The 16,402-nt window shown below is 38.5% G+C and overlaps 1 protein-coding gene across 5 annotated transcripts in view; it reads right to left on the reverse strand.

Moving 5' to 3' along the window:
• Window positions 1–16,402, reverse strand: part of EML5 (EMAP like 5) — a 206,559-nt gene that overhangs the window by 65,841 nt on the left and 124,316 nt on the right. For all 5 annotated transcript variants that reach the window (XM_021674953.2, XM_021674954.2, XM_021674952.2 and 2 more), the window contains exon 21: window positions 12,808–12,949. In XM_021674953.2, the coding sequence (XP_021530628.2) occupies window positions 12,808–12,949 (142 nt within the window). The remainder of the gene's footprint in view (window positions 1–12,807; window positions 12,950–16,402) is intronic.

Genomic DNA, 16,402 nt, shown 5'->3' on the forward strand with positions numbered 1-16,402 from the left:
AACCAGAATAACCAGTTTAGAGGGGAACATAAATGACCTGATGATGCTGAAAAACACAACACAAGAATGTTACAATGCAACCACAAGTATCAATAACTGAATAGACCAAGAAGAGGAAAGAATTTTAGAGCCTGAAGACTATTTGGCTGAAATAAGATAGGCAGACAAGATTAGAGGAAAAAAGGGAATGAACAAAACCTCTGAGAATTATGGGATTATGGAGAGAGACTGAACCTATGACCAAATGGGGTAACTAAATACAACAAAGTTGTAAAATATACTTCAGGATATCATTCAGGAGAACTTACCCAACCTAACAAGACAGACCAATATTCAAATTCAGGAAATCCAGAGAACCCCAGTAAGATACTCCATGAGAAGATCAACCCCTAACATATAATCATCAGATTCTCCAAGGTCAAAATGAAGGAAAAAATGTTAAGGGCCAACAGAGATAAAAGTCAGGTCACCTACAAAGGAGAGCCCATCAGACTAACAGTAGACCTCTCAGCAGAAACCCAACAAGCCAGAAGAGATTGGAAGCCAATATTCAACATGCTTAATTTCCAACCCAGAATTTCATATCCAGCCAAACTAAGCCACATAAGCGAAGGAGAAATAAAATCCTTTTCAGACAAGTAAATGCTGAGGGATTTGGTCACCACCAGGCCTGCCTTACAAGAGCTCGTGAAGGAAGCATTAAATATGGAAAGGAAAAAGTGTTACCAGTCACTGCAAAAACACACTGAAGTACAAAGATCATGACACTATGAAGCAACTACATCAAGTGGGCAAAATAACCAGCTAGCATCATGATGACGAATCAAATTCACACATAACAATATTAACCTTAAATGTAAATCAGCTAAATGCCCCCAATTAAAAGACAGAGAATGGCATATTGGATAAACAGTCATGACCTATCGATATGCTGTATTCAAGAGACCCATCTCATGTGCAAAGACACACATAGGCTTAAAATAAAAGGATGGAGGAAAAAGCAGGAGTTGCAATCCTAGTTTCTGACAAAACAGATCTTAAACCAGCAAAGATAAAAAAAGACAAAGATGGGCATTACATAATGAAAAAGGGGTCAATTGAACAAGAAGAACTAACCTAAATATACATGCACCCAGTACAGGAGCACCCAGATACATAAAACAAGTTCTTAGAGACCTATGAAGAGATGACTTAGACTCCCAAATAATAATAATGGGAGACTTTAGCACCCCACTGTCAATATTAGATCATCAAGACAGAAAATTAACAATGATATTCAGGACTTGAACTCAGCTCTGGAGCAAATGGACCTGATAGATATCTACAGAACTCTCCAACCAAAAACAGCAGAATATACTTTCTTCTTGGTGCCACATAGCACTTACCCTAGAATCAATCACATAATTAAAAGTAAAACATCCCTTAGCAAATGCAAAAGAGCTAAAATCATAACAGTCTCTCAGACCACAGCATTATCAAATTATAACTCAAGATTAAGAAAATAATTTAAAACCACACAACTACATGGAAATTGAACAGCCTGCTCCTGAATGACTCCTGGGTAAATAATGAAATTAAGGCAGAAATCAATAAGTTCTTTGAAACCAGTATGAACAAAGAGACAAGATACCAGAATCTCTGGGATGCAACTAAAGCAGTGTCAAAAGGGAAGTTTGTAGCCCTAAATGCCCACATCAATAAGCTAGAAAGATCTCACATCACAACTGAAAGAACTACAGAACCAAGAGCAAACAAACCCCGAAGCTAGCAGAAGATGAGAAATAACCAAGATCAGAGCAGAACTAAAGGAGATAGAGACACAAAAAGCCCTTCAAAAAAAAAATTAATGAATCTAGGGGCTGGTTTTTGAAAAACATCAGTAAAATAGACCATTAGCTAGATTAATAAAAAAGAAAAGAGGGAAGAATCAAATAGATACAATAAAAAAAATGATAAAGGAGATATCACCACTGATCCCAGAGAAATACAAAAAATCATCAGAGAATCCTATAAACACCTCTGTGCAAATAAACTAGAAAATTTAAAAGAAATGGATAAATTCATGGACACATACACTCTCCAAAGACTGAACTAGGAAGAAGTTGAATCCCTAAATAGACCAATAACAGTTTCTGAAATTGAGATAGTAATTAATAGCCTACCAACAAAAAACAGCCCAGGACCAGACAGATTTGCAGCTGAATTCTACCACAGGTACAAAGAGGAGCTGGTATCATTTTTTCTGAAACTATTTCAAACAACTGAAAAGGAGGGACTCCTCCCTAACTCATTTTATGAGGCCAGCAACATCTTGATACCAAAACCTGGCAGAGATGCAACAACAAAAAAAAAGAAAATTTCAGGCTAATATTCCTGATCAACACTGATACAAAAGTCCTCAATAAAATACTAGCAAACCAAATCCAGCAGCACATGAAAAACCTTATCCACCACAATCAAGTTGGCTTCATCCCCAGGATGCAAGGCTGGTTCAACATACACAAATCAATAAACATAATTCATCACATAAACAGATCTAAAGACAAAAACCACATGATTATCTCAATAGATGCAGAAAAGGCCTTCAATAAAATTCAACATCCCGTCATATTAAAAATTATCAATAAACTAGGTATTGATGGAACATACCTCAAAATAGTAAGAGCCATTTATGATAAACCCACAGTGAGTATCGTACTGAATAGGCAAAAGCTAGAAGCATTCTCCTTGAAAACCAGCACAAGGCAAGGATGCCTTCTCTCGCTACTCCTATTCAACATAGTATTGGAACTTCTGGTCAGGGCAAGCAGTCAAGAGAAAGAAATAAAGTGTATTTCAATATGAAGAGAGGAAGTCACACTGTCTCTGCAGATGACATGATCATATATCTAGAAAATCCCATTGTCTCAGCCCAAAAGCTTCTTAAGCTGATAGGCAACTTCAGCAAAGTCACAGAATACAAAATCAATGTGCAAAAATTACAAGTTTTCCTATATACCAACAATAGACAAGCAGAGAACCAAATCATGAATGAAATCCCATTCACAATTGCTATAAAGAGAATAAAATACTTAGGAATACAGCTAACAAGGGAAGTGAAGGACCTCTTCAAGAACTACAAACCACTGCTCAAGGAAATAAATAAAAGAGGACACAAACAAATGAAATAATTCCATGCTCATATATAGGAAGAATCAACATTGTGAAAATGGCTGCACTGCCTGTATTAGTCTGTTCTCACACCACTATAAAGAAATACCTGGCTGGGCACCGTGGCTCACACCTGTAATCCCAGCACTTTGGAAGGCTGAGGTGGGTGGATCACTTAAGGTCTGGAGTTCAAGACCAGCCTGGCCAACACAGTGAAACCCTGTTTCTACTGAAAATACAAAAATTAGCCAGGCGTGGTAGTACATGTCCATAATCTCAGCTACTCAGGAGGATGAGGCAGGAGAATTACTTGAACCCAGGAGGCAGAAGTTGCAGTGAGCTCAGATTGTGCTACTGCACTCCAACCTGGGCTAAAAGGGTGAGACTTCATCTAAAAAACAACCACCAAAAAAAAAACTGAGACTAGGTAATTTATAAAGGAAAGAGATTTAATTGACTCACACTTCTGCATTTCTGAGGAGTCCCCAGGAAACTTACTTTCCCCATTGTTTTGGAAATTAACATTCAGCTCCTCATTATTTATCTAAACTTCTACAGCAGCTCGAATTTCTCCTGAGAAATGGGATTTTCTTTTCTATCACATAGTAAGGCTGCAAATTTCCCAAACTTTTATGCTCTGTTTCTCTTTTAAAACTGAATGCTTAAAAATAGTACCAAAGCCACTTCTTGAATACTCTGCTACTTAGAAATTTCTTGTGCCAGATACCCTAAATCATCTCAGGCAAGTTCAAAGTTCCACAACTAACTAAGGATAGGGGCAAAATGCAGCCAGCCTCTTTGCTAAAACATAACAAGAGTCACCTTTGCTCCAGTTCCCAACAAGTTCCTCATCTCCATCTCAGACCACCTCAGTCTGGATTTCATTGTCTGTATCATTATCAGCATTTTGGTCAAAGCCATTCTACAAGTCTCTAGGAAGTTCCAAACTTTCCCACATTTTCCTGTCTTCTTCTGTGCCCTCCAAACTGTTCCAACCTCTGCCTGTTACCCAGTTCCAAAGTTGCTTCCACATTTTTAGGTATCTCTTCAGTAGCACCCCACTCCACTGGTACCAACTTACTGTATTAGTCCATTTTCACATTGCTATGAAGAAATTCCTGAGACTGGGTAATTTATAAAGGAAAGAGATTTAATTGACTCACAGTTCCACATTGCTGAGGAGGTCCCAGGAAACTTACAATCATGGCAAAAGGCAAAAGAGAAGCAGGCACTTTTTTTCACAGGGTGACAGGATAGAGTGAGTGAAAGCAGGTGAAATGCCAGACGTTTAATAAAACCATCAGATGCTGTGAGACTTGCTATCACGAGAACAACACAGGAAAGACATGCCCCCATGATTCAATTACCTCCCACCAGGCCCCTCCCACAACATGTGGAAATTCAAGAAGGTTGGGTGGGGACACAGCCAAACCATATCACTACCCAAGGTAATTTATAGATTCAATGCTATTCCCATTAAACTACTACTGACATTCTTCACAGAATTAGAAAAAAACTACTTTACAATTCATAGGGAACAAAAAAGAGCCCGTATAGCCAAGACAATGCTAAGCCATAACAAAGCTGGAGGCATCATGTTACCCAAATTCAAACTATATTACAAGGCTACAGTAACCAAAACAGCATGGTACTAGTATAAAAACAAACACATAGACCAAGGGAATAGAATAGAGATCTTAGAAATAAGACCACACATCTACAACCATTTGATTTTCAACAAAGCTGACAAAAATAAGCAATGGGGGAAGGATTCCCTATTTATTTATTTGTTTGTTTTTATTTTTTCTGAGACAGAGTCTTGCTCTGTTACCCAGGTTGGAATGCAGTGGCACAATCTTGGCTCACTGCTACCTTCACCTCCTGAGTTCAAGTGATTCTCCTGCCTCAGCCTCCCAAGTAGCTGGGACTACAGGCACACTCAGCTGATTTTTGTATTTTTAGTAGATACAGGGTCTTACCATATTGGCCAGGCTGGTCTCGGACTCCTGAGCTCATGTGATCTGCCGTACTTGGCCTCCCAAAGTGCTAGGATTATAGGCATGAGCCACCACACCTGGCCAGATTCCCTATTTAGTAAATGGTGATGGGAAAACTGGCTAGCTACATGCAAAAAATTGAAACTGGACCACTTCCTTATTCCTTATACAAAAATTAACTCGAGATGGATTAAAGACTTGAATGTAAAATCCAAAACTATAAAAAATCCTAGAAGAAAATCTAGGCAATACCATTCTCAGGACATAGGCAGGGGCAAAGCTTTCATGATGAAAATGTCAAAAGCAATTGCAACAGAAGCAAAAACTGACAAATGGGATCTAATTAAACTAAAGAGCTTCTGCACAGCAAAAGAAACTATCATCAGAATGATCAGGCAACCTACAGAATGGGAGAACATTTTTGCAATCTATCCATCTGACAAAGGTCTAATATCCAGAATCTACAAGGAACTGAAACACATTCACAAGAAATAAACAACCCCATTAAAAAGTGGGCAAAGGACATGAGCAGACACTTCTCAAAAGAAGACATTCATGCAGACAACAAACACATTAAAAAAAGCTCAACATCACTGATCATTAGAGAAATACACATTGAGATACCATCTCACATCAGTCAGAATGGTAATTATTAAAAAGTCAAGAAACAACAGATGCTGCTAAGGTTGTGGAGAAATAGGAACACTTTTACTCTGTTGGTGGGAATGTAAATTAGCTCAACCATTGTGGAACACGGTGTGACGATTCCTCAAAGACCTGGAACCAGAGATACCATTTGACCCAGCAATCCCATTACTGGGTATATACACAAAGGAATAAATCATTCTATTATAAAGATACATACACAAATATGTTCACTGCAGCACTATTCACAATAGCAAAGACATAGAGTCAACTCAAATGCCCATCAATGATAGACTAGATAAAGAAAATGTGGTACATATACACCATGGAATACTATGCAGCCATAAAAAGTAAGAAGATCATGTCCTTTGTGGGGACATAGATGGAGCTGGAAGCTATTATCCTCAGCAAACTAACACAGGAACAGAAAACCAAACACTACATGTTCTCACTTATAAGTGGGAGCTGAACAATGAGAACATATGGATACAGGGAGAGGAACAACACACACTAGGGCCTGTTATGGGGGAGGGAGGGAGCGCATCAGGATAAATAGCTAATGCACATGGAGCTTAATATCTAGGTGATGGGTTGATAGGTGCAACAAGCCACCATGGTACATGTTTCCCTAAGTAACAAACCTGCACATCCTGCACATATATCCTGGAACTTAAAATAACATAAAATGAAAAATTTTTAAAAAGCCACATTTGCCGTAACAGCATAGGAGACTAGTCTTGCACCTGGACCTCCTAAACAAAACTGGAATTCTTGAAAAGACATACATTCATTGTACTCATTATAGTACTAGCTTTCAATTTTTTATGTTAATTTTAGGTTCCAAAGTACTTATAGTGATAATCTAATACCATTATTTCGAATTTTTAAAAAAAAATCTGATCTCTGAATCACTAGCATCCAGGGTATGCCGGATGCTAGTGATTTTATCCCTCAAGTTTCACAGAAAATAATGGTCAACTAAGCAAAACTAATACTGAGAATAATTCTCGCTCTAGTTTGAAGACTTTTTGAACACTGGAATATGAACACAGTATTGATTTCCTAGGAGGCTGTAACAAATTACCACAAACTGCATGTCCTAAAACAACAGAAATCCATTCTCTCACAGTTTCTGGAGCCTAGAAATCTGAAATTGAGATGTTGGCAGAGCCATGCTCTGCTCCAAAAGTTCTTGGGAATAATCCTTCCTTGCTTCTCTCTAGCAATCCTTGGTGCTCCCTGGTTCATAGGTACATCACTCCAATCCTCTGCTTCCATCATCATGCTGCACTCTCTCAGTGTGTCTGTGTCTCTATGTCTTCACATGGACTTCTTATAAGGACATCCGTCACTGGATTTAGAGCCCATTCAAATCTAGTATACCTGTGTCTTAACTTGATTCTATCTCCTAAGACTCTATTTCTAAATAAGGACACATTCACAAGTACTGGGGGTTAGAATTTCAACATATCTTTTCAGGGGAACACAATTCAACTCACAACAAATACAATAGTAATGAATTATAATTTCCTTCTAGAAATCATAAATCTAAAGACAATGTACCCTGGAAATGTTTTCTTTAAAACAACTATCATAGCTTGCTATCAATAAAGGGGCTATAGCCAGGCATGGTGGCTCACGCTTGTAATCTCAGCACATTGGGAGGCCAAGGCAGGTGGATCACTTGAGGTCAGGAGTTCAAGACCAGCCTGGCCAACATGGTGAAACCCCATCTCTACTAAAAATACAAAAATAAGCTGGCTGTGGTGGCACATACTTGTAGTCCCTGTTACTCGGGAGGCTGAGGCAAGAGAATCGTTTGAATCTGGGAGGTGGAGGATGCATTGAGCAAATATCATCCAGACTGCTCCAGCCCAGATGACACAGCAAGACTCCGTCTTGAAAAACAAAAATAAAGAGGCTACAGTCCCTACAAAAAAAAATTTCAAAAAAAAATGTCCTCAAAGCCATCAAACAAGAGATAGTATTATCTGATGAAGAAAGAGTCACAGGAAATTTAGCACTGGATTACATTTATCTTTTTATCATTACTCAGACTAGCATATAGTGTAGTGTATAGTATAGTACAGTGTATAGTAAGGGCCTTTAAGGCCATTGGAAAGATTTGCTCAAAATGAATTACCTTCAACTCAATAACAATATCATTAATAAACTTTGCTCTTTAAGATTGCTTTAAAACAAGAATCAATTATTTATTTCAGTGTTTTATGCTGAAACTTTCTTCATTTTAATAATTTACTAATAATTAAAATACTGCACAGCTATTCTTATATTGTTATGATTTTGTCTTTTTTTAATTTCAATATACTAAATATTAAATATTTAGTTTCTCTAGTTTTTACATTTTTTTGACTCATGATTATCTTAAGAAATAAAATACAGACACAATTACATGCAATTTTTTTTGGCAAAAACTCTCCAAACAGCATACTGTCATTTTCTTCTAGTATTACAACAATATCTCAGAAGAAAAACAGAGAAACCTTTTTTTTTAAATGTATCTGGCAATAAAGACTTAATGAAATAGGCTTATCTATCCTGGCCTGGGTTCTCCATAGAGGGGGAAAAATCATACTTGAGAATTCACAAACACAGCGTGGCTTTCACAAATCTTAGATTCAAATTTATACTCATTACATGATTTACATAATCTCAGTTAAATAAATTTTCAGTGGTTCTGGATGGTAGCACCTCAGACACCTGAAGAGAGAAACACAAAATCTCTATAGAAGCACACACCCTTGATTCAGACATCATGGGATCCCCAGAGGTAAAGAAAGCCCAATCAAACATGAACTTAAAATATGAATTCAAAATGCACAAGAAGATGGACCACTAGGAGGGAGTCAGCAGAAAAACAAACAAACAAACAAGAAAACATCCAAAAGAATGGCAAGAAAACACAGTAAATGAGATCCTGGGAGATAATTAGATTTTATATTCTTTATCTGAAACAGGTAGTTAAGATTAAAGATAGAAAGGAGGAAATCTAAAATATAAACAAGGAATATGATGTTAAAATATCTCAGGCAAACTTGAAAACAAAAAGAAGCTATAAAACTGACAAACAAAATTAACTAAATGGGTAGGTTAAAAAACTGATGGCAATAAACTGCTATAAAGAGAATTAAAAACTAGAGGCCAGGCACGGTGGCTCACACCTCTAATCCTAGCACTTTGGGAGGCGGAGGTGGGTGGATCACCTGAGGTGAGGAGTTTCAGACCAGCCTGGTCAACATGGTGAAACCCCATCTCTACTAAAAATACAAAAATTAGCTGTGCATGGTGGCAGGTGCCTGTAATCCCAGGTACTTGGGAAGCTGAGGCAGGAGAACAACTGAACCCGGAGATGGAGGTTGCAATGAGCTGAGATGGTGCCATTGCACTCCAGCCTGGGGGACAAGAGCGAGACATCACTTCCAAAAAAAAAAAAAACTAGACTAATCTGAAAAAATTACACAGATGCAGATGCCACACAGAGACAGACATAAAACATGATCTGAACAAGACATGGAATAACAGTGTAGAATTAAAAAACAGAAAGTTCATTAAAAACTCAGAATTGATTACAATTAAAACTTGAACCTGGAGGATACAAGTTTTTAACAGAAACTTTCTTATGTGTATAGCCAGGTGTGATGGCTCATGCCTGCAATCCCAACACTCTGGGAGGCTGAGGCAGGTGGATCACCTGAGGTAGGAGTTTGAGACCAGCCTGGCCAACATGGTGAAACCCCATCTTCACTAAAAATAAAAAAAATTAGCTGAGTGTGGTGGCAGGTGCCTGTCATCCCAGCTACTCAGGAGGCTGAGGCAGGAGAATCGTTTGAACACAGGAGGTGGAGGTGGCAGTGAGCTGAGATTGTGCCATTGCACTCCAGCCTGGGCAACAAGAGCAAAACTCCTTGTCAAAAAAAAAAAAAAAGAAAAGAAACTTTCCAACATGTCATTATATAGAAAAGTGCAAAATGCTGGCAAAAATTTAGAAAGTGTTTACTTCATGAACATCAAGAACATAAACATTAGGCTGGGTGCAGTGGTTCACACCTGTCATCCCAGCACCCTGGGAGGCTGAGGCAGGCAGATTACTTGAGCCAGGAGTTTGAGACCAGCCTGAGCAACATGGTGAAATCTCATCTCTACACAAAAATTAGCTAGGTGTGGTGTTGCATGCCTGTAGTCCCAGCTACTTAGGAGGCTGAGGTGGGAGGATCATTTGAGCCTGGCAGGTAGAGGTTGCAGAGATCTTGCCACTGCACTCCACCCTGGGTGACAAAGTAAAACACTGTATCAAAAAAAAAAAAAAGAATATAATCATTAAGCCATGTTGCATCGTTATACTTCTGCTTATTCTTTAACTGGGTGCCATAAAATTGAGCTGTTTGCTAGAAATTTCCCTATTACAAGCTAATTTAATTATAATGAATTATTTTTTATGAAATGATAAATCTCAGGATCATGATAGATATACATTCATTTGTTGAAGAAAACAATATTTGCTTATTGAATGATTCAAAGAGATAACTATGTTTTATAATATTGAATCTAGCATGACTTCAGTAATTAACCAGGGTAAAACCACACATATCCCTCTAGAGTTAAAATCCATCTGTTTTCCTCTTGAATCAGTGATGACAAAAATTAAAATAAAGGTGAGTATAGAAGAATATATACATGTTTTTTGACCCAGGGTCTCGCTTTGTCACCTAGGCTGGGGTGCAGTGGTATGTTCATGGCTCACTGCAGCCTTGGCCTCCTGGGCTTGAGCAAATCCTCCTGCTTCAGCACCCACAGGTAGCTGAGACTAAAGATGTACGCCACTATGCCCAGCTAATTTTTATATTCTTTTGTAGATACATAATTTTTCCATGCTGCCCAGGCCTAACTCTTGATCTCAAGGAATCTGCCCACCTCGGCCTCCCCAAGTACTAAGATTACAGGCATGAGCCACCATGCCTGGCCCTTAAAGAGGAATATTTAAAAACAAAAATACAGAATCATGAATTTTCTGTGTTCAACCAAGAACTCCTGAAGCAGTTGCATTAGCATTTAAGAATGAGAGTAAAAAAATCAAAATATGTTCAGATTAGTGGTATATTAAGGTCAGGGTGGTTATAACAGTTTATTCTAAGTGGCAATGTGCTGCCTATAAAGAATTTTAAAATAATAATAAAACTGAATAAAAATCCATCTGCTTTTTAGGAACGGTGATTTCAGTGTTTTTTTTTTTTTTTTTTGAGACAGAGTCTTGCTCTGTTGCCAGGTGCCAGGCTGGAGTGCAGTGGTGCAATCTCGGCTCACTGCAACCTCCACCTCCTGGGTTCAAGCAATTCTCCTGCCTCAGCCTCCCAAGTAGCTGGGACTAAAGACGCGCACCACCATGCCCAGCTAATCTTTATATTTTAGCAGAGACGGGGTTTCACGATGTTCGCTGGATATTCTCGATCTCTTGACCTCGAGATCCACCCACCTTGGCCTCCCAAAGTGCTGGGATTACAAGCGTGAGCCACCGCGCCTGGCCTGATATCAGTGTTTTATAAAATACTCTTGCTGGTATGGACCACTCGTACTATTCTGCCCTTGATAAACCACTGGTTCAGACAAAAGAAGCTAAGGAAATTTTCAACAAATTTTTTTATTAAAGAAACTCTAAAGTAGGAAGAAGAAAATGATAAAAGCAAACAGTGTGACATGCAAGAAGAAAAGGTGAACAAAGAAATGTATACGCACAAAAAACCCTGAATAAACAATGACTCAATAAAACAATAATAATGACAATTGAAGGGGGTTGTGAGGGTAAAAAAAAATCAATGCTGGACATCAATAACTAAAAGGGGAGGACAGTGACTAGAGTTCAAGTGTTCTAGAGATCATGATAAACTTTAGATTTTAGTTAGGTTTATATGTTAAATACTTAACTGTAACCCTAAAAGAACAGACTATGACTTTTAAGTCAATAGAAGAATTACAATTCATGCTACCTAATTTCAAACTGGCCTTTACTGTGGTTAGATAATCCTTTTCTTCATCTGTTGATTCATTCTCTTTCTTTCTTTCTTTTTTTGAGATAGAGTCTCATTCTGTTGCCCAAGCTGGAGTACAGTGGCATGATCTCTGCTCACTGCCACCTCCGTCTCCCAGGTTCAAGAGACCCTCCCACCTCTGCCTTCCAAGGAGCTGAGACTACAGGCATGCACCATCATGCCTGGCTAATTTTTGTATTTTGTGTAGAGACAGTTTCACTATGCTGCCCAGGCTGGTCTTGAACTCCTGAGCTCAAGTGATGCTCCTGCCTTAGCCTCCCAACATGACGGTATTACAGATGTGAGCCACTGTGCCCGGCCTTGCTATCATATATTTTATAGTAACCATTCCCAACTTTTGCAACTAGCACTCCTCCTATAGTATCCTCACCCTGTAACATTCCCTGCCACTTTGCTAAGAAATTCAAAGCTGCCCATATATCTTCAACTACACTAGGTTGATAGTAACAGCCTGGCTATAATTGAGCCTTGCCCATCTCTCCACACTGATAGCTTCATCTGCCTCCTACAAATAGGCTCAGTTCTATTTAAAATATCCTTCCCTCAACTGTCTACCCTCTTTAGGCTAGGGCTTTCTTTCTTAGTTTCCAGTTCGTTTTTATTTGATTTTTTTTTAGTACCCACTATGCCCTAGAAAAGTTTCCAGTTCTAAATTATGTATAATCCACAGTCACAAAGGAGAGAAAAACTTAACATCTGTTTACTTCCTATATTCTTTAACATGTTATTGGAAATTTGCTCAGTTTAAGCATGATGATAGGAGGTCCCATAAAGCAAAGACTGAGTACAATTAAGCTTCTATATCTGGCACCATGAGCAAGTAGACATTCAATAAATATTTCAATGTATTTAAAATCTTTTTAAAATGTGCCTACTATTTCTTTCTTATATTTGCAACGGTTAGAAAACTGTGACAGCTTAATCTATGTTCAAGTCTGAGAGCCTCTTACCCTTTTTCAGCTTCCGGACAGCCAACATACAATGACTAGGAGAGAGATCCCATATTCTTAAGGTTTTATCATCGCTTACAGTAGCGCAGATGGGCAGATAAGGGTGTGTAGCTAAACCCCACACCTCTCCTTCCATGTGTCCCTATAAAGAAAACATAGGATCAATTTAACCTAAAGATGTGTGTGTGTGTGTGTGTGTGTGTGTGTGTGTGTACAGTGTTATTTAGAATAAAACTAAAGATAACATTCAATAATATATAATAATAGGATACTGAATAGTGAGTAAGTCTAATAAAACTTTTCTGTTTATCTTTGGGAAACACAATAAAATATTTGCGTAACAATTTTGGCTCCACAATTACAATATAACCAAGTTACCATTAAAGTTTACTTATAATCCTAAAACATTTTCTGGGTGGAGAGAATAGGAATTGGCTGCTCTGAAATGTTAATAATTGCCACACAGGAGGCACTTTCCTGCATGACACAATGAGGAGCTCCACAGACCTGCTCACTAGTCAAACTAGAAAAAAATTAATTTTTTAAAAAAACAACCATTTAAAATCTCTGAAAATAGTTCCAGGGAGATGCAACAAAGGAAGGAACGTTTACTCAAGAAAATCTGCTAAAATTTGGTAAGAACAATGAGAGTCTATAGTATTTAAACTGAGATCCACTTCCTTCCTCCCTCATCATCTAGATGGAAACTTCAGGTGAGACTGATGCAACCAAGAACACTAGGCTCTCTCTCCCCACCAGCTCCCGGTCAGAGCTCTATTTTCTTAGGTAAGGCAGGATGTCAGCATTTCTCATCCTGCCCTCAGCCTCCTGTTGCTGAAACTAAATTCTAGGTGAGCTCAGCTGACAGTTGGGAGATCGCTTCTGCCCAGCCTCTACTCCAGATGGAGGCTCTACTTTGGATGTGGTGTCTCTGAGAATAATGGGGTCCTGGTGGTAACCCAGGAACACCTGAGACTACTGTCCCCTCTCCCCTTACCAAGATCTCAGGGCCTAAAGCCTGAGATACTAAAAGAGCCGTTGACTTCACTCTCAACTCCAGGGCCCTGGTTCAGAGATTTTGCCTGGAGGGAGAGGCAATCCAGAAAACCAGATAGCTCCTAATCTCTTCTCAAAGGAACTGACTTCATTTACAGCAGAGTGTAAAAAAGCTCATGCACAAGGATGCACTCAAAAAGTAATTCGGAGGAAACTGGAAGGCTCAGTGGACATATAGGCTAAATTATAGGCCAGCTAGTTTGTCCAAGAGAATCAGTAAACTCTGAGATAGCTGGGAGGAGCCTGCTTGGAGTCAGAAACCTCAAACACTAATGTTGGGAAGTGTCCCTTTAAAGGAGCCTTAATTTAATTGGTTTAGTCTGTGGCACAATTTATACCTGACAGAGGAAAATGTTGAAAACAATAGAGCAATAAGCTAGCAATTAAAGGAGTTTAACAGTTGGGTGTGGTCAGGGAAAGAGACAAAGAGGAGGGAACTCTTCCTGAATTACTTTATAAAGCCATCATTACCCAGATATCAAAGCCAGAAAACGATATCACAAGAAAACTAAAGACCAATATCCCTTATAAATACGGATGCTAAAATCCTCAATGAACTACTGGCAAACCAAATCCAATACATATAAAAAAATTATATACCACAACCAAGTAGGATTTATCCCAGGAATACAAGATTGGCATAACATCCAAAAGTCAATTAATGTAATACACTACATCTACAGAATTAAAAATGAAAACCACACGATCAGCTTAATAGACATAGAAAAGCATTTGATAAATCCCTCCCCATCTATGATGAAAATGCTCCAAAAACTTGGAATAAAATGGTAGTAACACTTCAACTTAGTAAAGAGCATCTATAAAAAAAACCTGCAGTTAATACTATGCTCAATGGTGGAAGACTAGATACTTTCACTCTAAGATCAGGAACAAGACAAGGATGTTCTGTTCTCACCACTTACATTCAACACTGTACTGGAGGTTCTACTCAGGGCAATTGGACAAGAGAAAGAAGTAACAGGCATCCAGATTGGACAGGAAGAAGTAAAACTATGCATATTTACAGATGACATAATCTTGTATACAGAAAATCCTAAATAATCCACCATAAAACTATCAGAACTAATAAATAAGGTTGGCAAGTTTACAGGTTATAAGGTTAATGTACAAAATCTGCATTTTGATACAAATAAACAATGCAATCAAAATTAAGAAAACAATATTTATAATAGCATCAAAAATAGTTAAAGATAAATTTAACAAAATAAGTACAAGACTTATACACTGAAAACTATAAAACATTCAGAAAAAGTTAAAAGAAGATCTATAAATGGGGAGCTATCCCATGTTCATGGACTTAATGATAGAATGGCACTACTCCCCAAACTGATCCATGGAATACAGCTGCTACAAACATTGTACAGTTTTTGTTGTTGTTAAATATATATAAACACTTCTGTAGGGTATATACATTCCTATACTTATAATTACTATCATTTTATAATATTTTTATTTCATGCATGAGAGTTTCTCAAAGCTTTTTTTTTTTTTTTTTTTTGAGACGGAGTTTCGCTCTTGTTACCCAGGCTGGAGTGCAATGGCACGATCTCGGCTCACCGCAACCTCCGTCTCCTGGGTTCAGGCAATTCTCCCGCCTCAGCCTCCTGAGTAGCTGGGATTACGGGCATGCACCACCATGCCCAGCTAATTTTTTTGTATTTTTAGTAGAGACAGGGTTTCACCATGTTGACCAGGATGGTCTTGATCTCTTGACCTCGTTATCCACCCACCTTGGCCTCCCAAAGTGCTGGGATTACAGGCGTGAGCCACCGCGCCCAGCCTCTCAAAGCTTTCTTAACTATTCTTGAATATTTTCTCTTCTATATGGTTTTTAATTGTCCCAGCATTTGTAAAAACTCTAATTCGGATTGTGATTATATGAAATTTATATAACTTATTTACTTTATTCTTTAGTAAAATCTTAGTTTTCTTAACACAGATTGAGCATATTTTTAGCTATATTTATTCCCAGTTATTGTATTTTTTGTGTGTGTGAGTAGTGTTTTTTTAAAAGAAATGAGGTCTCCCTCTGTCACTCAGGCTGCCATGCAGTAGTGCAATCATAGCTCACTGCACCCTTGGGCTCAAGTGATCCTCTTACCTTAGCCTCCTGAGTAGCTGGAACTACACATGTGTGTAAGAACACTCAGCTAATTTTATTTTATTTAGAGGTAGGGGGGTCTCACTATGTTTCCCAGGCTGATCTTGAACCCCCAGCTTCAAATGATTCTCCCATCTTGGCAGCTTGAGTAGCTGAGATTACAGGCACGAGCAACTGCACCTGGTGCAAGTAGCATGCATGCATGCATTTATTCATTAATTCATGATGGAATCTTGCTCTGTTGCCCAGGCTGGACTGCAGTAGCACAATCTTGGCTTACTGCAACCTCCACTTCCTAGGTTCAAGCAATTCTCCTGCCTCAGCCTCTCGAGTAACTTGGATTACAGGCGCCTGCCACCATGCTTGGCCAATTTTTGTATTTTTAGTACAGATGAGGTTTCACCATGTTGGCCAGGC

This window comes from Aotus nancymaae, unplaced genomic scaffold (assembly GCF_030222135.1).
Source record: "Aotus nancymaae isolate 86718 unplaced genomic scaffold, 86718_ANA_hifiasm-v0.15.2.pri h1tg000011l, whole genome shotgun sequence".
Classification (NCBI taxonomy): Eukaryota; Metazoa; Chordata; class Mammalia; order Primates; family Aotidae; genus Aotus; species Aotus nancymaae.